Raw genomic sequence first — 27661 nt, 5'->3', positions numbered from 1 at the left:
ACGGACAGCAGAAATAAACTACAGATATTTATTATCATTAAAATGCAATCCGAGACACTGGAGATGCAGTTAAAGCGATGCTTTACATTTTCAATCAAGATGAAACAAAACAAATGACATTAAAAGTTCACAGCCGGCATCCACTACAGGTAAAGTCTCTGTTGTGTTTGCATGTGTGTGCGACTGGATACCAGCCCAATAAACCCCACCACATCAGTGTTAAAGATCAGTTGACAGTAACAGTGTGGTTGAGAAGGAAACTTGAGGATGAAAGGAAAGATTAAAAAAAAAAAAAAAATAGCAAATGGCCTGAAATGCCTGTAAGTGTTCATCGTTTAATCCCAGAGTTTGATCTGTCCGTCCCAGCCACAGGTGATGACCTTTGAGGTCTCACGAGGATGCCAGAGTGCGCTGATGCAAACTTTATCATGTGCTTTGATCCGGTGGTACAGTTTTGTGGTCTTCCAGTCCCAGATATTCAACTTTCCATCAGCATCACCAGATACAACATAACTACAGGACAACACAAGAGAGAGAACACAATATAAAGTGCTGGAGCTACAACTGCTCATAATTAAAGAAACGTTTTTTAATTTAAGTTGAAAGAAATGTTAGCTACTTATACTGGCAAGAAAAAGTATGTGAACCCTTTGAAATTAGCTGGTTTTCTGCATTAATTGGTCATAAAATGTGATCTCATCTTCAAAGTCACAAGTATAGACAGTCATTTATAATCTTTCATGTCTTAATTGAACACATCCCATTAAACATTCACAGAGCTGTGGAAAAAGTAAGTGAACCCTTGGATTTAATAACTGGTCGATCCTCAGTTGGCAACGATAACCTCAACTAAGTGTTTCCGGTAGCTGCGGATTAGACCTGCACAACATTCAGAAGAATTTTGGACCATTCTTCCTTACAGAACTGCTTCAGCTCAGCCATATTTTTATGCGGTCTAGGCCCGAAGCAGGCCCAAATCATGATGCTCCCTCCACCGTACTTCACTGTTGGGATGATGTTTTCATGTTGGTATGTGGTGCCCATTTTGACTCCATCCATAGTGCTGCTTGTTCTTCCCAAACAATTCAACCTTCGTTTCATCAGTCCACAAAACATTTTCCCAGTAGTGTTGTGGAGTGTCAAGATGGTCTTTGGCAAACTTCAGGTGTGCAGAAATGTTTTTGTTGGAAAGCAGCAGCTTCCTTCATGATGTCCTGCCATGAACACCATGCCTGTTTAATGTTTTCTGTATAGTAGACTCATGAACAGAGATGTTAACCAGTTCCAATGATTCCTTCAAGTCTTTATCTGTCACTCTAGGGTTCATTTTTACCTCACTGAGCATTCTGCGGTGTGCCATTTGAGTCATCTTGGCTGGACGGCCACTTCTAGAGAGAGTACCTATAGTACTAAATCATCTCCATTTATAGACAGTTTGTCTAACTGTGGACAGATGAATGTCTAAGCTCTTCGAGATAACTTTGTAACCCTTTCCAGCTTTATGCAAAGCAACAATTCTTAATCGTAGGTCTTCTGAGATCTTTTTTTGCGAGGCATAGTCCACATCAGCAGATGCTTCTTGTGAATAGCAAACTCAAAATGTTTAAGTGCTTTTTATAAGTCAAAGTAGCTCTAACCCACACCTCCAATCTTGTTTCATTAATTGGATGCCAGGTTTGCCAACTCCTGACTGTAATTAGCTTTAGTTGACGTCATTAGCCTAGGGGTTCACTTACTTTTTCCAACCTACACTGTGAATGTTTGAATGATGTATTCAATATGTACAAGAATACAATACAATCATTTGTGTGTTATTAGTTAAAACAAATTTTGTTCGTTCATTACTGTAACAAATTAAGTTTAAACCAGATTTTAAGAGACATTTATACATAAATGCAGGTGATTCCAGGGTTCACATACTTTTTCTTGCCACTGTAGAAGCTTGTAGTGTAGCTAGACAAGGCATGATTATATAAATAGCACATTTCATACACAATTGTAATTTAAAGTACTTTACATAGAAATGTTAAAGAGAAGGAAAAATAAAAATACATTAAAAGGTGACCTCAGTAATTCTTTCCTCATTAAAAATGTTCTACTCTTAAAAAAAAAAAATGAATAGCAATTTTGAAACCTGTATAAAATCGTTAGTCTGTTTCACATTTGTATGTGTTCAATAACTTTTCAGTGTTACAAAGTGTTGATTTGATTGTTGTATATACCACAGATGTTTAAGACTCTCAAATAATGGACCAATTTATGAAATCAACTCCCAACCAGTCTACACTAAACACATTAGTGACCAAATCCATGAAAACTAGTTCATACTGATACAAATCTCTGATTTCATACCTCATATCTGGGGAGAAGTCCACCTGACAGGCATATCCCGCCACCATGTGACCCTTGAACACCTTCTTCTTGTTGAGACGGAATCGATTCTGCGCTCCGAATATCAGGATTTGATTGTCCATCGACTGACAGGCCAACCATTTACCTGTGATCGAACAAAATATATCATGCCATTACAATCATATCACTCCTTAAAACAGGGCATGTTTTACATCTGCAATTAGTTTTAAGCATAAACCAGCTCTAAAATCGTATTTTCCCTTATGGGAAAATTATTCTTCTAGAGCGTTCTCACACCATATCCTAACCAGACACAATTTTACAGGCAAAAAGGGAACATTTTCAATGACAGATGAGTTAAATATGGGACTGTTGCTCACACACAGATCTATCATATGACTTCAGAAGACTAGGAATATAGTGCAATGGACAACTATTATGATACTTTAATGGTACTGTTATGGACTTGTCCAACAAACAACTATTCGATTGGTAAGGGCGAGTAGTTTTAGAATTTGATTTTCGATTTTATTGGCTTTAATATTTTTTAGCAGTGGTGCATTAAAGGGGATGAATTTAAAGATGCAATTCTAACAATGTGTGGCAGCATGCTAAAAAGCATTCTGTAAAAAATAGCTCTTTGGCTGAACTTGATTCAGTCGTGGACAGTGGTTCCACATGTTTAAAATGAGTTTTCTTAACTTAAAATTACTATGTAATGTCAACACAAATACTTTGTGTAGAAAGAACCTAGTTAAATTGAGTAAACCCAACAAAATCAGACAAAATCTAAATCAATGTCAATGAAACTCAAATCTCAACTCAACTCAAAAGGATTAAGTTCCATTTTACAAATCTAAATGAGTAGAACGCAATAAAATCAAGTTGTGACAAAATTTTCTAAAATTGTGTTGCTTTTGTTCATTTAAGTAAATTAAACAAGCAGCAAAATCCTTTTTTTGAGAATGCGAACGGCCACATTTAAAAATGGTGTTTTCGTTTCTTTATTTTTATTTATTTATTTTTTTTAAACGCTCTTCGTCCACACTGCCATTTTCAAGCATTTTCCAAAAGCTGGTCGTCAACACCAAAACGTATGAAAACTCTTGCGCATGCCCAAAAAATAAATAAATAAATAAAAAATATTCGCCGTTCCATGTATGGTCTGAAACGCAATTCTCCTCATGTTTTGTCGCCGGACAGCAATTCCGAGTAAAGTTCGACTTGCTTTTTTTTTGTTTGTTTTTTTTTCACCCAATTTATAATGCCCAATTCCCAATGTGCTTTTTTTTTTTTTTTAAGTCCTCGTGGTCATGTAGTGATTCGTCTCAGTCCAGGTGGCGGGGGACGAATCCTGGTTGCCTCCGCGTCCGAGATCGTCAACCCGCGCATCTTATCACGTGGCTTGTTGAGCGCATTGCCATGGAGACATAGCGCGTGTGGAGGCTTCACGCAACCCACCGCGGCAACCACGCTCAACTCACCACGCGCCCCACTGAGAACGAACCACATTATGGCGATCACGAGGAGGTTACCCCATGTGACTACCCTCCCTGGCAACCGGGCCAATTTGGTTGCTTAGGAGACCTGGCTGGAGTCACTCAGCACGCCCTGGGATTCGAACTAGCGAACTCCAGGGGTGGCAGCCAGCGTCTTTACCACTGAGCTACCCAGGCCCCAACTTCCACTTGCCTTTATAGAAATACAATGTGAAGAGTGTACAAAGTAACATTTATCTTTAAGCGAGTATTGACGCTGAACTACCACCCCTGGAGTCATGAGTTCGAATCCAGTGTGTGCTGAGTGACTCCAGTCAGGCTTCCTAAGCAACCAATTGGCCCAGATGCTAGGGAGGGTAGAGTCACATGGGGTAACCTCTTTATGGTCACGATTAGAGGTTCTCGCTCTCAATGGGGCACGTGGTAAGTTGTGCATGGATCGTGGAGAGTAGCAAGAGCCTCCACATGCTGTGAGTCACGCACAACGAGTCACGTGATAAGATGCGTGGATTGACTTTCTCAGAAGTGGAGGCAACTGAGACTTGTCCTCCGCCACCCGGATTGAGGTGAGTAACCGCGCCACCACGAGGACCTACTAAGTAGTGGGAATTGGGCATTCCAAAAAGGGGATTAAAACAAAAGTGAATAACAGGCACAACAACACCGCAACAGCATAGGCCGCCATCTTGATTGTTTTGGGTTGAATGGATCACAGGACTGCGTCACGACAACAAATACGTCATCGTTTTCAGATACTTCCGTTTTCCCCATCTACACTATAACGCGAAGACAGCTTTTTCAAATGTATCCACTTGGGAGAGCGTTTCCGAAAAGCTCTGTTTTTGCTGCCATAAATGGTGTCTCAGTGTGGACGGAAGGCCAAAACGTAGAGAAAAAGATGCATTTTCAATCAAATAAATATTAGTGTGGATGTGGCCTACATAATGCTTCTGATTGGCACCTACCACAGTAATTGAGAATGTCAGAGGTGGGTTCAGTTGTGCTTTTGGAAATTCCGATTTGCTCCTATTCTTCAGACACTCTTTCAGAGTTTTCTCTAGTGCTCAGACAACCGACTAATCAGTGCTGAACATGTAATTTTGCACATCGCTATTACAAACCAGCCAATTTTAATTTGATGCGCTCAAAACACTCGCATCGTGGAAATGGACCATCATAGAAGCAGAAAAGGCTTTTGTGATTTAAAAGTGTAACGTCGTCAGGAAGAGAGAGAAACCCGTGCCCACAAGACCATTGTACACGGCTGTCATTTACATGACGAGCGAAACAGAAAGACAGTCTTCCTGTGAGAGTCAAAACTATTGAGAGATTTTGATCAATTATGTAAAGAGAGGAAACAGTATGAGCTATAGGGGGTCTGGCGACATGACATTTAAACTGTGTAATAGAGAGTTGAGCAGATAAGTGTGTGTACAGATACTCTGAACAGAGCACAATAGTAAGGTTCCAGATATAAAAATGGCATTAAGAAATAGACATCGATTTTTAGCGATAACGTATAAAACTTTTAAGACCTACAATGCCAGATAAGAGAACACATACCATTGGGTGAGAGTGTGACTGCGGGCATTGAATGCATACTGGGCTCAGCGATGTATTTGAAGTCCACAGGAATATCCCTGAAATACAGACAAAAAACAGACAAAACATTCAAAATGTGCTTTTGAGAGAGAGAGATACTGAGAGAGAGAGACATACAGATCCAGTGTGGGCAATCAGGATATATTTGAAAGAGGAGGTACATAAAGCGTACCACATAAAATACATTACAATCTACTTCTGAACGATCCTGATATCAATTAAAAAAAATAACAAGATTGATCTTGTTCTTGTATGGCAACGGTTGTCATTACGTCAGTCGTGATCAACCAGTCAATCACAAGACAGCAACTCGCTGATCTCATTAACAGGCCAAAAGGAAAAGAGAGTAGAGAGAGAAACTAGACAAATAACGAGAATCTCAAAGACTTCATGTGCACGAGTCGCGGTAATGCGCCTAAATGGTCAAATGAACTTCAAAACGTCCATCTTGATGAGGTATTCATGTAAACACAGTAGAGGTCGACCGACAGTGGATTTTGCCGATACCGATAACCAAGGTGGTGGAAAAGACCAATAACCGATTAATCTTCTGAAATGATTAAACTTTTCTTAGCCTTGCTTTACTATGAAGGGTATAGACATTGATGCACAAAGAGTCCAAAATGAATAAAATCCCAAAAGCAGTTTATCGTGCAAACTCCCAATAATAACCAGAAAAAGAACGATTTGGTGCATAATGCTGGACTTCTAACTAGAGGTCGACCGATGGTGGATTTTGCCGATATGATAACTAAGGCGGCGGAAAAGGCAGATAACCGATTCAAAATAGCACTTTTCTTTGCATCATAATTAGATATATAATTAGAGGAGCACAGAGGAATAAAAACAAACAAAAAACAAAACAATCGGCATAGATTTTTGCCGATAACCGATAGTTCCAAAAAGCAACTATTGGCAATGATTAATCGGTAAAACCGATCTATTGGTTTACCTCTACTTTTAACTATAAACAAGCCCGAAATACATCGGGGACTTGGCTCCGTTACTATGCTCTATATGCATGTAATGAATCTTTTCACAGCCTATATATTCACCAGATGAGGAATAAGAAAAATAATAAGAAAAATGATCTGCAACTATCGGCAGAGATTTCTGCCGATAAACAATGTTGGATAACTTTAGTAGTTTTAATAACTATCAATGCATTATAATCATACAGTGAAGACCAGTAATTGAAGTATTCTTATATTACATATAAAAAGAAAGACAAGCTACTTAAGATTGTTTATTTATGAGCTTTTGGATTGGAACGACCCTTCAACGTGGCGGCCATGATTGTTGCACCTTCTGGTGGCTGATGTATTTCGTTTGGAACGTAGGGTATAACTGAAATATTAAACCCAAATTAATTGGAATCGAATCGAAATTGGTATCACAATGAATCTGGAGTTTGTGAATTGAAATAGAATCAGGAAATCTGTATCGATACCCATCCCTTAATAAACAAGATGTACAATTTACCATGTATACGTTAACAAAGACATTTTATATAGTGTATGTAGTCGTACGAATACAGACCACACAGACGTCACAGACTGCTGAATGTTATAAACACACTGAGTTTCTCCAAGTTTTCTCTCGAAATACTGTGGACTTCAGTCTGTTTGGCCATTTATGGTCTCAATGCTAAAATAATCATGTGACATTTATACTAGCTTCAAAAATGTGCCATTTGATGGCATGACACTCGTAAGATCGAACAACAGATCCGACGCCTCTAAAAGAGAACTATTTGATCAGTTTGATGTTTTACTGATTACAATAATATTTACAGTGCAATTTTTTTTTAAAATAAATGATAAAAAGGGAACACTTCTGATTTGTCTGCAAATGTCAAAGCACTTGTTCAGTTTTGGTCATAATGTCAACATGCATTGGAAAGTAGAGCTTCTAAACTTTCAAATGACACCCATTTTGTGTTGGTCAAGACTGTAATTATTAATATAATGACGCTTATCCGAGGTCCATCCGAGCTTAAAGGGTTAATATCCTTTGTTATTTACAGACAGTTGATCAAAAAGTAAAAAATAAAACATTAATTCTCATCATACATGGCATGGATGAGGGAAAAACCACTGTGCAACTTCTCTCTCGTTAATTTGCTCGCGGTTCTCTTAAAAAGACAGTACAAATTTAGTGCTTGTTATACATATCAATGTAAATCGCACAAGTGCATATAAACAAACATGTAACAAAATGTAGCAATGAAGTGTAATAAATGTGTAAATATATAAATATTTAAAAGGCACAAATCAGACTTTTTTTTAAATATTTAAACTTTTAAAAAAACACTGTAAGTATTAAATTATTTAACAAATAGGCTTGTGCCGCATCTATGCAAGGGTTTGGTAAAAAAAAAAAAAATAATTTTTTTTTCAATTTAATTTTTTTAGCAGAGTAGTTTTGATATAGTAACACTTTTTATAATATAATTTTTAATTATTGTTACACAGTATGTGTAATTCTATTTTCATTATAAGGTTCCAACCTTGTGAATATTTTGTTAAAAATTTGTACGACATTTTAAACATTGACAGCAGCTTGTATCATTGCTATAAGTGCAATTTCATGACGTCAACTGAAAGAATGCAAAATATGTACTTTTAAAAAAAGCTAAAATGTGATTTAAAATGATCAAAAGTGAAATATAAAATAAAACGTACAATCTCGCACACTATATCGCGTAAAGTCACATATATGAAAACTAAATGTGATGTCTTTCTCCAATGTAGAGTAGAGGTCTGCACAAGCCTTAAAATGAAACCCGAACCCGACCCGAGGCCGTGTGGCCCAACCCTATCATGCCATTCCTCTAGCTTGTGTTTACATAAGAAAACAATGGGAAAACAGAACAGACTCATCTCTCATCCGTTCGTGCGTGTCTGAGTGAGAGCGTGTGTGCGAAACAAGTTCGGTAGGCCTGTTTATTTTTTCACTAATTACAAACCCGAAGTCCTATTTGAAAAACTGACCTGAACCTGGCCCAAAACCCATCGGGTTTCTGGGTCCCGTCGGGCCAGGTTCGGGTTGCAGACCTCTACTGTAGAGGGTTGAAATATGCAGTTTTGCACATCTGTGCATTACAGAGTTTGAAATGTGCAATCAATCTATGACAGAGTAAACGGCCTCAAAACTAGGACACGACACTGACACCTGAGCAAGACCAGAACACTCTACAGGAAGAGAGAAATCTCTGCAGACAACACACGACCTAAAATAACTCACTGGACACGAGTGAGAGGAAAAGAACAAGCCTTTCAGTTCAGTAAAAGCAGCTCTGCAGACTTTGACTTCAAAAACAATGATTTAGCATTTTCTCTCTTTTTTTCTAGCATTCAGGCCCCTTTCCATGAATCTATCAATCTGAACAGCAGAACTTGACTTTTTTTCAGATCACACACATAGTTTGTGAGGCCTTGAAAGAATTCTGAATGCGTCTTGAACTCACCACTCCCACACACGCAGACTTTTGTCATCTGAGGTGCTGACGAATCGTCGGCTTTCGTCCACGAATGTGATGGTGTTGACGGCACCCAGATGTCTGTCATATTCCTGTACGACCTCACCAGAGCGGATATCCCACTGAAGAACAACCACACACATAGAAATCACAATTCACATACTATCTCAACTATACAGTGTGCCAAATAAGATGAGTGCCTCCTTTTTTTTATCCCCTTTTCTCCCCAATTTGGAATGCCCAATTCCCACTACTTACTAGGTCCTTGTGGTGGCGCAGTTACTTACCTCAATCCGGGTGGTGGAGGACAAGTCTCAGTTGCCTCTGCTTCTGAGACCGTCAATCCGCGCATCTTATCACGTGACTCGTTGTGCATGACACCGCGGAGACTCACAGCATGTGGAGGCTCATGCTACTCTCTGCGATCCACGCACAACTTACCACGCGCCCCATTGAGTGCGAGATCCACTAATCGCGACCAAGAGGAGGTTACCCCATGTGACTCTACCCTCCCAAGCAACCAGGCCAATTTGGTTGCTTAGGAGACCTGGCTGGAGTCACTGAGCACACCCTCGATTCAAACTCACGACTCAAGGGGTGGTAGTCAGCGTCAATACTCGCTGAGCTACCCAGGCCGCCCTGATGAGTGCATCCTTAAGGGATTCCTGCTTGGTGGTTCTCTACTTACTTATCTAGTTTCTTACATTGTGTTATGCAAACTATGCAAGCACAGAGAGTGGAAAGACACAGATTCAGAGGATATGGCAGAAAGCTATCAATGTCACATACATCAACAGTGTTCCATGGTGTGTTGAAAATAGTCAAAGTAGATTTTTAAAGCATGTATCAATGCATGATTTGTGGGCAAAATTTGCGCCAATTCGTTCATGCACGATGTCATTTTTCACGATGATTTTTCAACTTTTTCTCCCAATTTGGAATGCCCAATTCCCAAATTGCTTTTAAGTCCTCGTGGTCGCGTAGTGATTAGTCTCAGTCCGGGTGGCGGAGGACGAATCCCAGTTGCCTCCGCGTCTGAGACCATCAATCCGCTCATCACGTGGCTTGTTGAGCGTGTTGCCACAGAGACATAGCGCGTGTGGAGGCTTCACGCCATCCACCACGGCAACCACGCTCAACTCATCACGTGCCCCACCGAGAACTAACCACATTATGGCAATCACGAGGTGGTTACCCCATGTGACTCTACCCTCCCTGGCAACCGGGCCAATTTGGTTGCTTAGGAGACCTGGCTGGAGTCACTCAGCACGCCCTGGGATTCGAACTAGCGAACTCCAGAGGTGGCAGCCAGCGTCTTTACCACTGAGCTACCCAGGCCCCAACTTCCACTTGCCTTTAAAGAAATACAATGTGAAGACTGTACAAAGTAACATTTATCTTTAAGTGAGTATTGACGCTAAACTAGGAGGTTACCCCATGTGACTCTACCCTCCCTAGCAACCGGGCCAATTTGGTTGCTTAGGAGACCTGGCTGGAGTCACTCAGCACGCCCTGGGATTCGAACTAGCGAGCTAGCAAACGCCAGGGGTGGTAGCCAGCGTATTTTACCACTAAGCTATCCAAATTGCTTCTCTTCTCTGCAAACGATACCAAAGACAATAGCGAGAAGGAAAATGAGTACATAAAATGTAAGTAGAAGAAAAATCAGTGAGCCTACCAGCTGAAACCAGGGCATAATTACAATGTTTAGAGAATTGTCGGGACATACCTCTTCAAAATAGGATGTCTGGTCACCCTATTTAAACGCAACGAGAAAACAATCCGCAACGAGAAAACAATCCCGCAACGAGAAAACAATAACTCAATCAACATTTAATGCAATGACCTTATGAATTAAAAGACTTGTTGCTCCGATTTAAGACCTTTTTAAGGCCTTATTTTGCGGAAGGGCAAATTAAGACTTTTTAAGTCCCGCGGAAACCCTGTGGATGTCTCTTACCTCCACGTATATGCACTCATACATCGAGGGAATACCGGAGATTTACGAGCAGGGAAACCCCACTATTGCAGCGCAATTCTGCTGCAGGTCGCAACAGGAAGTTAAGAAAACAAACAGCAACATCTGTGGAATATCTATAAATAAAGCTAAATAACGGAATGTGAAATAGCAAAGTCTTTCTCAGATGCCATGTATGTTGTTTACAGAAGCGTCGTGGGGATATTACGTTGCTACGTGAACCTGCTTTCTGACGAGCTGCACATATACGGGAGTAAAGAGTACACCGCTTATACAAAGCATTTACACAGGAACCCAGCTTTCTCACAGTAAGCCACCTTCTTACAATAACCCTCTTTTTGGTGTCCATCTAAGCGTACTGACAGAACCGTTTGCTCATCAAATGTGATCAACTTGTGTCCACACTCAACAGCGCCACTCAGTGCATTGTGCATCCACGCAAACTGTGCTGATGACGAAACTTGCGTCACACATACGGTACGCGTTCCAATCAACAACGTTGAACACTGAGTTCCCAATCGATTCATTTATGTGAACTGTCCTGTACAGGTGAGACAGAGAGGACGGTTTAGCATGTCTGATTACTCCCTCGGCTCTACTGCTGCTTTCACTGCACAATGTAACATATATAGTGTTTTGTGATGGTACATCACTACTAGTCAGAAAATGTAGCTCGTAACGGGAAAAGCTACACTGCTGTGAAAATGCACATGACTATGTGATAAGTAGTAAACATGCAGTAAAATATCCCAGTACTGTCTCAGTGCAAAGAACTGTACACATTTTTTCTCCATCACCAGCGAAGTACATACTTCTATTGCATAGAGGAAGTATGCAGAACAGGTCGTGACTGAGAGAGAGAGTCAGTGGTCCTCTGACTGTCTTGTTTACCATCTGCACTGCTTTATTTACATCCTTCCTGTACGGCCAAAGATTGATGCAGCTTCACGCAGGTCTCTCTCATTCTGCGTTTATGGACGACCTCTCAGAGCGTGAAATAAGGTGTCGTTCTACAGTGGAGTGTGTGAGGTTTCTCATCTAAACATGAGATATAAACCCTTATAGAAAACCTCACAAACAAAGCATGCTGTTTCTTACCTGGACGATCTTTTTGTCAGACATTCCTGCAACAAACAGGTTCTGTTTGTCTTCATCAGGGTTGAACTTCACGCAGTAGGGAACTTTTCTGTTTGTGAAGCGGGCGATGCACTGGCCTGAAAGAGACAAGATGAGATTTTTAAAGGACAGTTTTGCGAATCCACACACGTGCGCACTCACGCTCTGTTTTAAAACCTTTAGTGGATCTGTGCTGTACATCAAAACTCGTACAAGTCAACACGAAATCAAAATTGACCCCATTTACATGCTAGTAAATGTGCCTGATTTAAAGGGGCGTTCACACTAGCAGCCTTTTACAGCACTTAGTGTCCATAGATCACAATGCATTGCGAATGCCATTTATTGTTCCCTGAACATTAAACATCAGATTATTCATTAGCTGATGCTGATTAACTTGATCTGCCCATGTGAGAGTGGCTCCCCCTGCTGGTGGAGCAGAAAGTGACAGTAAGACACAAGGATGGGCGCTTTACAACACAACAGATCAAACTAAAAACTGAATATTAGTGAGAACAAACAGCTTCTTGGATCCACAAACCGGTTCCTATTTATTTTTCAAACCGATCTTTAGGAGTGAGTGTCCAAACTGCTCTTTTACAATTGATCTGGATCAATGATATAGATTTGTTCGGACAGTCATTAACTGAGTCTAATAGGCCTAGATAATCAAAAATTGCCCCCTTATTTGTAAACATATATAGACAAACAGATTCTCACCAGTCTCCGAGTCCCAGAGTTTGAGATATCTGTCGTAGGCGGCGCTGAGGAACTGTGTGCCGGTGTTATTGAAACACACATCACGTACGGCTTTACTATGACCTGCAGAAAGAACACAACTCATTAATGACACTGAAATTTCTTTACAAAGGACATTAAGAATACTAACTCTACTTTGTAGAGCGAGACGTGCTAGAGATGAGTTTGCATGAGTACTCAAATACTCTGAAGCGACAGCTCTGATCGATCAAGAAAACACAATAATTGCGTGACTTGATTCTTGATGACTTTTTGGATTTTTTCCAACTTCAAAACATTTCACACTATCAAAGATCAAACCTAGTGAGCTGCCTCCTTAATCAGCATTTTTGGTCAACATGGTCATAAAAAAAGAAAAAAAAATTTAAAATATAAAAATAATTGTGAGCTGCCTACCTAGACAGCATTTTTGGTCAACATGGGTGTTACTAAAAAGTAAAAAAAAAAAAAAAAAAAAAAAAAAAAGTAAAGAGCTGCCTACCTAGGCAGCATATTTGGGCAACATGGATGTAGAAAAAATAAATTAATAAAAAAATTGTGAGCTGCCTACCTAGACAGCATTTTTGGTCAACATGGTCGTAAAAACAAATAAAAAATATAAATAAATAGTGAGCTGCCTACCTAGACAGCATTTTTGGTCAACATGGTCGTAAAAACAAATAAAAAATATAAATAAATAGTGAGCTGCCTACCTAGACAGCATTTTTGGTCAACATGGTCATAAAAAAAAATAAAAAATATAAATAAATAGTGAGCTGCCTACCTAGGCAGCATATTTGGGCGACATGGATGTAGAAAAAATAAATGAACAACAATATTGTGAGCTGCCTACCTAGGCAGCATTTTTGGTCAACATGGTCGTAAAATAATAAATAATACAAAAATTAAAATAAAATAGTGAGCTGCCTCCCTAGGCAGCATTTTTGGTCAACATGGGTGTTATTAAAAATAAAAATAAAAATAAAAAAATTGGGGGCTTGGGTAGCTCAGCGAGTATTGACGCTGACTATCACACCTGGAGTCGCGAGTTCGAATCCAGGGCGTGCTGAGTGACTCCAGCCAGGTCTCCTAAGCAACCAAATTGGCCCGGTTGCTAGGGAGGGTAGAGTCACATGGGTTAACCTCCTCGAGGTCGCCATAATGTGGTTCTCGCTCTCGGTGGGGTGCGTGGTGAGTTGTGCGTGGATATCGTCAATCCGCGCATCTTATCACGTGGCTTGTTGAGCGCGTTACCGCGGAGACATAGCGCGTGTGGAGGCTTCACGCTATTCTCCACAGTAACGCGCTCAACAAGCCACGTGATCAGATGCGCGGATTGACGGTCTCAGACGCGGAGGCAACCGAGATTCGTCCTCCGCCACCCGGACTGAGGCGAGTCACTACGCCACCACGAGGACTTAGAGCGCATTTTTGGTCAATATATAGTTTAAATTAGTGTTTTGAACATGCATTTAATGGCTGATTGACACATCTGGTTGAATATTTGCATTTCTCTCCAAGATCAGTTGATCATTTGAATTCTCCAAACGCACCTATAATGCCCAAATATACCCTCTAGGTAGGCAGCTCATTTGTTTTTGAGACACAGACAGAAACAAAACAAGAGGAACAGGTCAGATAAGTAGAGAAGACTTCAGCTTCTCTCTTCTTCAGTGTGTGATAGATGAGTTGTAAGACTCAATGCCCTCAATGGACTCTTCCTGACCAAAGCTTTTTATCAGCCTGGCAACCGTAGCCATGCAATATCCGTGACCCAAGGTGATGCAAGCAACTCCCGTTTACAACGCCTCGTGTGACCCGTTCAGAACGGTTGTGACCCAGCAGGACAGTGGAATACCAAAACCTCAAACGGAGTCTAAAGAGCCCCATCTCATTCAGTTTTAATACAGAGACATTTGAGTGGGACATGGAGGTCAAGCTCATCCTTCATGAACAACACATCCCAATAGTTTCAAATCTATCCTTTATTATTGCTAAAACCTTAATGTCTGAGCTGCATGATTACAACAATCTGATTCAAATGATTTAACTCAGTTCTCTCTCTACATAATTTAATCACACCGTTTGTACTGGATTATAACACAATAAGATACAAACAACACAAAAACACTTACCGATAAATGTCCTCGCACATCTTCTATCGTTATAAACCTCCCACAACTAGAAGAGAAGACAAACAACATCAGAAAGCATTAATATACTTTTATACAAACTGGCCATGTCACCCAATTATTTTATATTTATTTCAACCACACTTTCTATTACCTATACCTCATATTGTAATGTATTCAATTACGTTTTTTAATGTTGCATTCTATACATTACCTAGATATTTAGAGCAATGCACTTTCCTTGAAAATTCCTTGACAAAATAAGGGAGCGTTCATAAAGGAAGTGTTCTTGCATTCCGCCCGAACTATTGTACATATAATGGACGTCTTTGACCATTGCATCACATTAAAAACTCAAATCAACTTCTGTTACCCAAAATGCATGTCAATGCCAAAAAACGTTGTGACATGATTACCCAAAACAGGGGTTTAAAAATGCAAAATAACCACATTTATTTCTAACTGGACACCACTCACTGAGTTAAACATGCAATGAGGTCATGAGATGTCAACGTAGTACACTCGTACTGCTTCAGACACTACTTTAAATATATATATAGTACACAGAATAAAGTGTATATAGAAAAGTAGGCAGTACACTAGCATTTCATTCCAAAGATAGCCATAACATAATGCTAATTTACCATTTCCATAGCAGTAGCTCACAGTATTTCTGCCTATTTTGGTAATGAAATGTTAAAAAACGTCTCTCGAAACTCCAATGTTCTTCATTTTATTCCATTCCTTTACGCTCCTGTGGCTGTTTTGGAATGAAAGTACACCTCCTGAGTGAACGCCCTCTTGACCAATAAACTCAAACTCAATCACCTTGATTTTACAGTCCATGGAGCAGGAGAGCAGCAGATGACCAGATACAGGAAACAAACGGATCGCACTGACACCCTGCACACAGCAAGAGACACACAGATGTGTTTGTGCGATTTATAAACACAAATTTGTATCACTCCGCTTCTTTGTGTTCATGACTTTTCAAATAGTGGTAGGGATTTAGATTTATAGTTAATTTTAATTTCATTCACTGATTTAGTGGCCATTTCTGGAAAGTGCATATTTACACCAGTAGGTGGCAACAAATGAGCATCTTTTATGATACGAGCCATTCACCACCAAAACAATGGGAGTGAACGAGAACGATTCGTTCACTTAAAAACACAGATTTGTAAACAAATTAAACACCACTAGAGCAGTGTAGAGAGCGAGCCGTGCTTTGGCTTCTTTTGGAACTATTTTCTCTGGAGGAAAAAAGAAAGGCACAAACTAACTGGCCACTTTTTGTCTGAAACTAGGTATTTAATATTATTTACTTGTTTGTTTAACTGTTGTATAAAAGCAATATCACACTTGCAGTCGTGCTGTTGGTCTGTATATCAGCACGGCTGTGATTACCTGCAACTAACAGCATTTTACTTAAGTATAAAAATATTTTAAATGTGTATTAAGCTAATATATCAGTATATTACATAAATTAACCCTTTAAGCTCTGAAGGTGTTTTTAAAGATTTCCTGTTTCAGTGGCATACCCAAAATTAAAGGCTTATAACTCGACTAATAAAACAAACAAAAAACAAGGAGGGTCAAGTGTTTGGTATCACTGTAAAGAAAAACTTTCAAATTTTTTATGATATAGCTTATGATAAATTCTGAGACTCTCAGCCTAAGAAACTGCTGGAAAAAAATAAATTAAAAAAAACACAAAAAAACTCGAGCCAAAAGTTTTCTTTTTTCTTATTCTTTCTTATTTGACATTATAGATCTCTGGGTGTAAATAAGGTGGCTCCAAAAAACTGCTTTAGTTTTCTTTCCAATCATGTCAACTGTAACTGTGTAAAATTTTGTGCTGATACGACAAAGTAATCAAATGTTATAGCATTACAAAAATAATTTATCATAGTGTCCAAAAGCCTCTCCAAACAAATAAAACATAATAATTGTACATAAGAACTAATTACACATGCAAACACAACAATGACTAAAGGTTTGCATAGCATGCAGACATGATTTTAGTAATGAGATTTCACAGAATGAGTTTCATTCTGTGCCATTTGAGTCATCATTGAGTCTGTGTCATGTATTTGGCGCCATCTCCTGGTGGTCATATGTAACATTGTGCTTCATGTGGATTATCTAATGATCTATACATCTGATTACCTTGTGTGTGGGCTCGTTTGAAAGATAATCACCTCCTCTAAGTATATAATGGTATGTGATATTTTATGTTCTGTTTATTTTTCCTTAAGCTATAAGCAAAAACACTGCATATAAACAATACCTGTTCACATGAAACAGAAATGTCAAAGACATACAGTATACTTAGCTTTTACTTGCTTTATTTTTGTCTGGGAGTAAAACAAATTGGTTGTATTCTACTCTTTGAAAGCTTTTCCAACAACATATGACACATGGCTGTTTGATGTGCCAGCGGGCTGATACAAGCTTAAAGGCTTAATTAAACAAAAATAAACAAACTCCCATACATACAAAAATTCTGTAAATATAGTGTACAGTATCACTATATAAACACTCTACTCACCTTGGTGTGTCCGGTCCAGACATGCAGCTGTTTCTTAGGTAAGTAACATTTCTCTGGTATGTCTGCAGATCGCAGGTTGATGCCCACGTCCTGTGGAATGTGCAGGTACGAGCGGCCTTGATAATCATATGCATCTTTAACTGCAGAGAGAGAATGAAATGATGTGTTCAGTCAGTATAAGCTGAGATCAACATGCCTGCATGCATTTATACTAGTGATCAACCGATATGGGTTTTTTAATGGCTGATGTTGATATCCAGAGAGCAGGGTGACCGATAGACTGATACAGTGCTGACATTTCACACAATTTAATATAGTAAATAACAAAAATAAAATTGCTAAAAAATAATAATTATAAACTCTTTAGCACTATATTTACTCAATTTCACACAAAATTTTTAACTTAGTAAAAAAAATAAAAAAAATTATAATATTGTATTTTAAATGGTATAGTGATTTTTTTTCTGATTTCTGTTTAGTCATCAAATTTTAATAATTTATTTACACATGAAGAAATTAATATATTAGGAAGGAGGAAATAACAGTACACACAGTAGTCCAGCAACCATATATGGCATGTTCACATTAGTAATCACATTTTCTCAAATACAGAATCAAACTAATTGTACATACAGTGCATAGTGAATAAGACATTTACTTATAGCACACGTGAAGCGCTTTTACTTTGAGGTTGCACTCACGCGGTCGTGCGGATCCAGCGTGAGCAGCAATCTCCCGACAGTTTAAACGGCCTGGATCACCTGCTTGGATTGCCACGGGCTGACTGTCATGATTGGTGAATCAGAGGAACTTTTGATCCTGAAGTTTTGATTCTGGCTGATGGAATACGTGATATTACATGAGCGCTCGACAGGAATAAAATGCTGGATTTTTGTGTGATTCGTGAATTACATCTGTTTAAATGAGATATCTGCATATTTGCAGATGGTATATAATAGAAGTTTTATTGATATCTGCCTTTTATCATTAGAAAAGAAAGTTAAAAATGACAAGGAACTGCTGAGGAGGGGCTGTTAGATTACGTGTTTTAGAGGTAAATAAATGAGCGCTCCACAGGATGCTGGATCTGCTCAAGTTTTGTGAGGTTGGTTTATTACATCTGTTTAAACAAGATATGTGCATATCTCAGTATATGATATTAGTTTTATTGATATTTGCCTTTTTATCATTAGACAAGACAGTTAAAAGTTACAGGGAACTGTTGAGGAGAGAGAGGGAGAATGAAACAGGCGAGCACTTTAACATTATGAGCTCAAACGCGTCTGCCGCGGCTCTGATATGTGGACCGTTTACATGACACTGTGTTGCACACCAGTCTATTATTGTAGTGACACGATGGCATGTAACAACAAAACAAACCGTGACATGTCGTTTACATGTCTCAGTCGCTTCATATGCAAGCAGGCGATTCTCAGAGCCCTCAAAAAAACAAATTGGCCAAAGGGGAAAATGTATCGTGCGATGCGATGATTAAAAACATTCCGAATATCAGCTGATTTATCGGCCTAGGCGATATATCGGTTGACCACTAATTTATACTGTGGTTTATATTGTCCTCATGTGTCTTACTGTGTAAGATGGTCTTCTCCTCTGCTGGAGCTTCTTCTTCGTTCTTTCCTCTCTTCTGTCTCTTTGCTGTGATCTCATCCAACTCTTTCTGCTCATCCTGAAAACATCAAAATGAGGATTCTCTCAATTAGAGAAGTTTTAGCACCTTTTCAGTCTAAAATAAATCTGGCTAAAGGTGAATGTGGAAAGATTTCTATCCATGCTGTGCAGAAATAAAAGTGTTTGTACTTTACTGCAGTACACAGCATTAGATGCAACTCACATTATGCAATCAGTCTAATCTTATCAGAAAACTAAAGTGAGTTTAATAGAAACTACATGTAGTTTCTACTAAAGAAATTCTGTTTAAACAACCGTTTAAAAAATATCTTCCCTTAAACTCATTTACAAATACATTAGAGCGGTCGCAAATTAACATGTTAACGCATGCGATTAATTAAAAATGTTTCATGCGTTTGATCGCGATTAACACATTTACCAATTTTTACATTAGACTCTAAAACCAAGCGCTTTTCATGTGGAGTTCAAAGTGGCAAATCATGTTAATGCGGCTTCACGATTACTGTAGCAAAGTGGATAGTCACTATTAATATTGTGGAGGGTTTAAGACATTTAATGCCCATTGCAATGAAAAGCAAACTACAGGGACTACATATGTCAATTAGTCAACCTCGCATATACACTTTGGAAAACGTTTAATGTTACTTAATTTGGAGCTATTTTAGAGCATTTCTCTCTTTAAACAATGAATACTTTGTTTGGATGTTAATAAAATTACTGTAACATATTGTTTTCTTTTCTAAGAAGGAACTAAATGCATTTTAACAGGAAAAGTATATAGAGAGTCAAATTTAAGCACTTTCAAAATCACGATTAACGGCGAAAAATTATGCGATGAATCGCGATTAAATATTTTAATTGACTGACAGCACTAATATATATATACATACATATATATATATATATATATACAGGTGCATCTCAATAAATTAGAATGTCGTGGAAAAGTTCATTTATTTCAGTAATTCAACTCAAATTGTGAAACTCGTGTATTAAATAAATTCAATGCACACAGACTGAAGTAGTTTAAGTCTTTGGTTCTTTTAATTGTGATGATTTTGGCTCACATTTAACAAAAACCCACCAATTCACTATCTCAAATAATTAGAATATGGTGACATGCCAATGAGCTAATCAACTCAAAACACCTGCAAAGGTTTCCTGAGCCTTCAAAATGGTCTCTCAGTTTGGTTCACTAGGCTACACAATCATGGGGAAGACTGCTGATCTGACAGTTGTCCAGAAGACAATCATTGACACCCTTCACAAGGAGGGTAAGCCACAAACATTCATTGCCAAAGAAGCTGGCTGTTCACAGAGTGCTGTATCCAAGCATGTTAACAGAAAGTTGAGTGGAAGGAAAAAGTTTGGAAGAAAAAGATGCACAACCAACCGAGAGAACCGCAGCCTTATGAGGATTGTCAAGCAAAATCGATTCAAGAATTTGGGTGAACTTCACAAGGAATGGACTGAGGCTGGGGTCAAGGCATCAAGAGCCACCACACACAGACATGTCAAGGAATTTGGCTACAGTTGTCGTATTCCTCTTGTTAAGTCACTCCTGAACCACAGACAACGTCAGAGGCGTCTTACCTGGGCTAAGGAGAAGAAGAACTGGACTGTTGCCCAGTGTTCCAAAGTCCTCTTTTCAGATGAGCAAGTTTTGTATTTCATTTGGAAACCAAGGTCCTAGAGTCTGGAGGAAGGGTGGAGAAGCTCATAGCCCAAGTTGCTTGAAGTCCAGTGTTAAGTTTCCACAGTCTGTGATGATTTGGGGTGCAATGTCATCTGCTGGTGTTGGTCCATTGTGTTTTTTGAAAGCCAAAGTCACTGCACCCGTTTACCAAGAAATTTTGGAGCACTTCATGCTTCCTTCTGCTGACCAGCTTTTTAAAGATGCTGATTTCATTTTCCAGCAGGATTTGGCACCTGCCCACACTGCCAAAAGCACCAAAAGTTGGTTAAATAACCATGGTGTTGGTGTGCTTGACTGGCCAGCAAACTCACCAGACCTGAACCCCATAGAGAATCTATGGGGTATTGTCAAGAGGAAAATGAGAAACAAGAGACCAAAAAATGCAGATGAGCTGAAGGCCACTGTCAAAGAAATCTGGGCTTCCATACCACCTCAGCAGTGCCACAAACTGATCACCTCCATGCCACGCCGAATTGAGGCAGTAATTAAAGCAAAAGGAGCCCCTACCAAGTATTGAGTACATATACAGTAAATGAACATACTTTCCAGAAGGCCAACAATTCACTAAAAATGTTTTTTTTATTGGTCTTATGATGTATTCTAATTTTTTGAGATAGTGAATTGGTGGGTTTTTGTTAAATGTGAGCCAGAATCATCACAATTAAAAGAACCAAAGACTTAAACTACTTCAGTCTGTGTGCATTGAATTTATTTAATACACGAGTTTCACAATTTGAGTTGAATTACTGAAATAAATGAACTTTTCCACGACATTCTAATTTATTGAGATGCACCTGTATATATATATATTGTATTTTGACTTTGGCTGTGTCTCAAAACCTAGTAAGCTGCTAACGAAGACAACTTTTTTCAGGCATCACGAGCATGTTTAAAATGTTTGAACATTTCAGCATGATCAATTGGGCGCTTTCCAAATCTGCCATGCCTGGAAGTTCAAAAAACAGCTGTTTCATGTCTATCATGTCTGCCCAAAATGGCAGTCTAGGTGGGAAGCTCACTAGGGTTAGAGACGTATCCATTGACATAGTAGCCCCCTTTACCTTTACAATGACCTTTTTAAACTTGTATAAATTCACTTTAAATTCACAAACAGAGGCTGCAGAATTTTTTTGTACCACATCTCACCTCTGAGGGTTTGGCCACATCTTTCTCATCCTGGTATTTGGCCCAGGGGCCCAGGAAACTGTCAATGTCTGAAGCATCTCCGCCTTTCACCTTCTTCCTCTTCTCTAATTTCTTCAGTCCGGTCTCAAACACGGTTAGCCCTAGTGAACAAATATTAACAGCATTTATTAACAACCACTTCTGATCCAATTACAAGCAACAACACCTTAGGGATACGAGTGGGTATACTAGTCAGAATGAAAAAACATTTGCAGCACATTTAACCCTTTAATGCATACCTCGGGTCTTTACATTTACATTCATTAATTTAGCAGACGATTTTATCCAAAGCGACTTACAAAATAAGGAAAAAACCCAGACACTTTAGTGACCTGGGACCTCTTTCCACCCCCTGTACCTTTTTTTTGAGTTACGCCCACTTGATTGAGTATTCCTTCTGAATAGTCTAACAAAACAAATGGCAAATTTTATACTACTATATCACGTTGATATTCTGTGTGACAATAATGAATTATCAGTATCCTGTATTTCTTACTCAAGGTGGCGCTGATGTTTCAGTGATTGACTTGATTAACATTTGACGAAGAAGCAATGTGGAAGTAAACTATAGCAAGTGTAACACATGAACAGGACGATATGACTTATCATTTGAGTGTACTACTGAAATTATGCAAGTTGTGCATCTATTTGGACTCAAAAAGTGCATGAGAAAATACATATGAGTAGATTATGTGTTATGAGTAGCTCAATATGTGTTTGACAGCCAGTTGCGTCTCATGAAATTTCAGTGTGGAAGTAGTGAATCCTGTTCTAGATTTCTTGCATCATCTCTTTGATGTATGAAAAATAAAAGATCAAAATATATTCTATTCTATTTCCTAATTGTCTTGAAAATCTGACACTATCTGGACATTTTGTAAATCAATTTGTGATAGATATGCATGCCGGTTCGCTAAAGACCAGAGTACGTAATAATATTTGGTGAACACAAAATCTGATGCATTTCAGAGAGAAACTGAATATTCAGTGGAATTAAGTGAAGGACGGGGCTTTATTTTATACATTGGAATTTGATTGGATTATGAAAAGTGGGCTTTTATATTACTGGTTAATATAATATTTGCCTGCCCTTTTTTTATATTTGTTTTCACACTGAATTTAACACAATAATTTCAATGTGAAACAAGGCAAAAACAAACATTAGAAATCAGATGTTGATTGATGATCTTACCTAGGGCTGGACGATATGTCTTAAATTATATCTCGATATTGTTCAGCCTATTGACGATATTCGATATATACACTATATTGCCAAAAGTATTCGCTCATCTGCCTTTAGACGCATATGAACTTAAGTGACATCCCATTCTTAATCCATAGGGTTTAATATGATGTCGGCCCACCCTTTGCAGCTATAACAGCTTCAACTCTTCTGGGAAGGCTTTCCACAAGGTTTAGGAGTGTGTTTATGGGAATTTTTGACCATTCTTCCAGAAGCGCATTTGTGAGGTCAGACACTGATGTTGGACGAGAAGGCCTGGCTCGCAGTCTTCGCTCTAATTCATCCCAAAGGTGCTCTATCGGGTTGAGGTCAGGACTCTGTGCAGGCCAGTCAAGTTCTTCCACACCAAACTCGCTCATCCATGTCTTTATGGACCTTGCTTTGTGCACTGGTGCGCAGTCATGTTGGAACAGGAAGGGGCCATCCCCAAACTGTTCCCACAAAGTTGGGAGCATGGAATTGTCCAAAATCTCCTTTCACTGGAACTAAGGGGCCAAGCCCAGCTCCTGAAAAACAACCCCACACCATAATCCCCCCTCCACCAAACTTCACAGTTGGCACAATGCAGTCAGACAAGTACCGTTCTCCTGGCAACCGCCAAACCCAGACTCGTCCATCAGATAGCCAGATGGAGAAGCGTGATTCGTCACTCCAGAGAACGCGTCTCCACTGCTCTAGAGTCCAGTGGCGGCGTGCTTTACACCACTGCATCCGACGCTTTGCATTGCACTTGGTGATGTATGGCTTGGATGCAGCTGCTCGGCCATGGAAACCCATTCCATGAAGCTCTCTACGCACTGTTCTTGAGCTAATCTGAAGGCCACATGAACTTTGGAGGTCTGTAGCGATTGACTCTGCAGAAAGTTGGCGACCTCTGCGCACTATGCGCCTCAGCATCCGCTGACCCCGCTCTGTCATTTTACGTGGCCTACCACTTCGTGGCTGAGTTGCTGTCATTCCCAATCGCTTCCACTTTGTTATAATACCACTGACAGTTGACTGTGGAATATTTAGTAGCGAGGAAATTTCACGACTGGACTTGATGCACAGGTGGCATCCTATCACAGTACCACGCTGGAATTCACTGAGCTCCTGAGAGCGGCCCATTCTTTCACAAATGTTTGTAGAAGCAGTCTGCATGCCTAGGTGCTTCATTTTATACACCTGTGGCCATGGAAGTGATTGGAACACCTGAATTCAATTATTTGGATGGGTGAGCGAATACTTTTGGCAATATAGTGTATCTCGATAATTATGTATTTTAGCTCTAAAATGGCTAAAAGTGTTTTTTTTTTTAATCAGAGTAACCATCATTTCATCCAAACAGCCATTCTAGCCAAGTAGATTAAATAAAGACATTAAATAAAAATCTAATAGTTTACATTAAACACAAAGGAGAATTCAATCATTTTCATTGATATACACTTTATATTTATATTTCATACACAATGATACATAGTAGCTTAATAAAAAGCATTATTTACCTTCAAATGTTTTTTACAAAGCAAGGCTACTTCACTGACTTATTGTTATTAATGTAATAGAAACCCCCTCACAGCTGTAGTAAAACTAATTCCAGGGTAATATTACACAAAGCATAATGTTATAAACGTACACTCAATATTTAAAAAAAAATGATCATATTAAAAAGTTTGCTAGATTTACGCTGCTAAATAAGGCGGAAACACACCATTATAGTCGGTGAAAAAGGTCAATGTACATTTGACAGTTTACAATGTTCTGCATTTCATGAAACGCTGTAATCATCTCCTTTTCTGTTATACGATGCTGTGTTTGTAGATTTGTATAATCACTTGTAACTGTTACTAATGTCTGAAATTGTGTGAGTGCTTGAACCTGCATTACTTTGATTTCACAATGCATGTGAACTGATCTGAGAGCGCCGGCTTGTGCGTGCACACAGATCAGCGCATCACCGGTTTGTTCTGAATCACACACAGACTGTGGTTATCTGTCTTTAAATCAAAGCCTTTTGTGGATTAATAACCACATATGACAAACTCACCATGTTGATATTATTTTAATTGTGCAGCTCTGAAGGATGGTGAAATGAGTCTACTGATGCACTCTTTATGAAACTTAATGGCCAAATGAAAGCACATTAAAATCATCATGAAAATCATCAGTCAAATTATCTCGATTATATCGTTAATATCCAAAGTATCGCCCAGACCTAATCTTACCTTTGTTTTTCTCTGCCTCTTCTATTGCTCCAATGTAACTGCTGGCCGAGACCTCACTGGTGTCCACAGACGGGTCCAGAGCGTAACCTGAGAGACAAACGTCAACCATAAACATCAGATACTGATACAGATTCAATCTGTTGTCAAACTGTACAAACGAGAGTCAAGCATGTCTCACCAAATGTAGAGAACGTTCTCCTCTGCTGTTCAAACATAAAGTCGTTGACGTGAGCCGGTTCTGCGTAACCAGACAGCATGTTTCTCGGCGCAGCCATCTGCTGGCTTCTGAATGGGTTAACTGGTCCAAACTGCAATGGGAAGAGAGAATCAATCTAAACAACATGCTCATATTACTAGACAGCTTATTAAAACTCATTCTAAAAGCACAAACATCAGTAGCATGTTATAAAAATCTAAGCTGCAATTAGAGTATATATGGCGTGCAATTTGAAACACACCTGTGCAATACATATCTTGGTCAGTGTTGGGTAAGTTACTCTACTTACTTACTACTAATTACATCTTCTACAGTGCAATTAGATTAATGTACTAATTACTCTGTCTGAAAAGTAATTGCGTTACTTATTACTAATTACTTTTTAAACCCTTATCGAACTCGACCAGATAAAAATACAAGGATAGACATGAAACTGTTCTTTTAATTCTTTCAAATAAATCATATAAAATCAAATAAATTATTTATGAACCAGCCAAAATAATTTAAGGGGGCGGAGTTAAATTAAAAAACATATATTTTAACATTAGACGTTAAATTTCGATTTTAAATTCACTATTGTTTTATATAGAATTGTTCTATAGTCTATAAAGTAGATAACACAATTACATCAGAAGTAACTAATTAAATTACTGAAAAAATAAGAGTAATCCCTTACTTTTTTAAATGAAAAAGTAATTTAATAACAGTAATTAATTACTTAGTAATGCATTACACCCAACACTGATCTTGGTGTACATTACGTACATTCCCTTTAAAATTTACAATTTATTGTAGGCTATATTGAACCGTATAATGTTGATAGTGTCTGACTATTAATGAGCCACAATTACCTCTGGAGCAAACATGGTTTCATATGTAGGGTTATAATTGACTTCCTTGAGTGCTGGATCAAGATGCACACCTGTCTCAACATCCTCCTGAAAAAAAAAAAAAAAAAAAAAAAAAAAAAAAACACAGAAAACTTTATTTCACTTGTTATAAGATAAATATGTGTTTATAAATGTGTTTAAAATAAATATATAATATTTTTTTTTTTAAACATTTATAAACACATGAACATACTGGCTCAATACCTAGTGTGCCTCCAATCTAAACAACAGCATTTCTGGGCATCATTTTAGGCCGCGTTTGGGACGTTTGACGCGTGTCGAGACATTTTGGGACTCTATGATGCCTAACTGCTGCTACCTAGCAAGGCAACTCACTAGTTTTTGAAACAGAGCCATTGACTGTATGTAGCGCGCTTCGAGTGTACCTTAACAGCGACTTCAGGAGCTGAATCCAGGACGGCTACAGTCGTGATACTGGCCGATTTTAAAGGTTGTAGATGAGCGAGGGCGTCCGGATCAACTTTCTGCGGACTGGTGGCGGATTCAGACTCATTTTCCGAATCTGAGTCGCTGCCGTAGGAAACGAGGCAACCCACCGCCGCCGCCATCTTTAATGTTGTGGCTCTTTCGTCAACAGGTCCTTAGAGATGAATATTTTATATAAATATATTATATAACGGATTATGCCTAAATGTGATGTTATAACATTTATTATTGTACATATCTCGATTAAAATGTATTTATTTATTTATTATTAAGTCCAAATAGAAAGGTCAAAGGACGCGTTTATTTAAATGTAGCAATTGCAAGGTTATGCATCTTTTAGGATGCCTCCTAAGGGAAAACCTTGAACGCGAATTATATCATGTTTTTCTTATTTTTATTCTACAGTCATGTTCTTATTATTTTTTTTAGTTATAAAATTATAGTTAAAGACGCTGTCTATGATTTTCAGCTGTTTTACCAACTTCAATCACGCCCCTGCTCTCAAACACACCGCCCCACACAGAAATGTCAGCCAATCCAATGTCAGCAACAGGCGGAGAACGTTTCTGATTGGCCGCTGCCCCGTCACAGGTATGGTTTCTCACGGCTCCTATTTTGGTAATATCTGTCAGGTAGTAGAGACATTCTGTGTTTTGTAAGCATAAAAATGTGTACAGCAC

General features: G+C 38.8%; 1 protein-coding gene across 1 annotated transcript; it reads right to left on the bottom strand.

Annotated features, from left to right (window-relative positions):
• Positions 1–14: 14 nt before the first annotated feature.
• On the bottom strand, positions 15–27108 carry LOC127409653 (pre-mRNA-processing factor 17-like). Its single transcript, XM_051644361.1, has 15 exons — positions 26921–27108; positions 26496–26582; positions 25606–25735; positions 25428–25514; positions 21942–22081; positions 19040–19136; positions 17450–17589; positions 15727–15801; positions 14902–14947; positions 12749–12850; positions 12011–12126; positions 8923–9056; positions 5415–5491; positions 2353–2497; positions 15–513 (listed from the first exon to the last, which is right to left on the bottom strand). The coding sequence occupies exons 1-15, from the start codon at positions 27101–27103 to the stop codon at positions 336–338; spliced, it is 1737 nt and encodes a 578-aa protein (XP_051500321.1). The 5' UTR covers positions 27104–27108; the 3' UTR covers positions 15–335.
• Between the last annotated feature and the right edge of the window lie 553 nt (positions 27109–27661).

The sequence above is a fragment of the Myxocyprinus asiaticus genome, chromosome 19, assembly GCF_019703515.2.
Source record: "Myxocyprinus asiaticus isolate MX2 ecotype Aquarium Trade chromosome 19, UBuf_Myxa_2, whole genome shotgun sequence".
NCBI classification, from domain to species: Eukaryota; Metazoa; Chordata; class Actinopteri; order Cypriniformes; family Catostomidae; genus Myxocyprinus; species Myxocyprinus asiaticus.
The sequence above is the reverse complement of the archived record's forward strand: the minus strand, read 5'-3'. Positions and strand labels throughout refer to the sequence as shown.

Bases quoted from the DNA above. Each gene is read 5' to 3' on its own strand.
- LOC127409653 (XM_051644361.1), bottom strand. From the start codon at position 27,103: ATGGCGGCGGCGGTGGGTTGCCTCGTTTCCTACGGCAGCGACTCAGAT. The intron at 14,948-15,726 runs GTGATTGAGTTT...CTTCTCTTCTAG, and splicing joins CCATGGACTGTAAAATCAAG to TTGTGGGAGGTTTATAACGA. The intron at 5,492-8,922 runs GTGAGTTCAAGA...TCTGTATTTCAG, and splicing joins AGTCTGCGTGTGTGGGAGTG to GGATATTCCTGTGGACTTCA.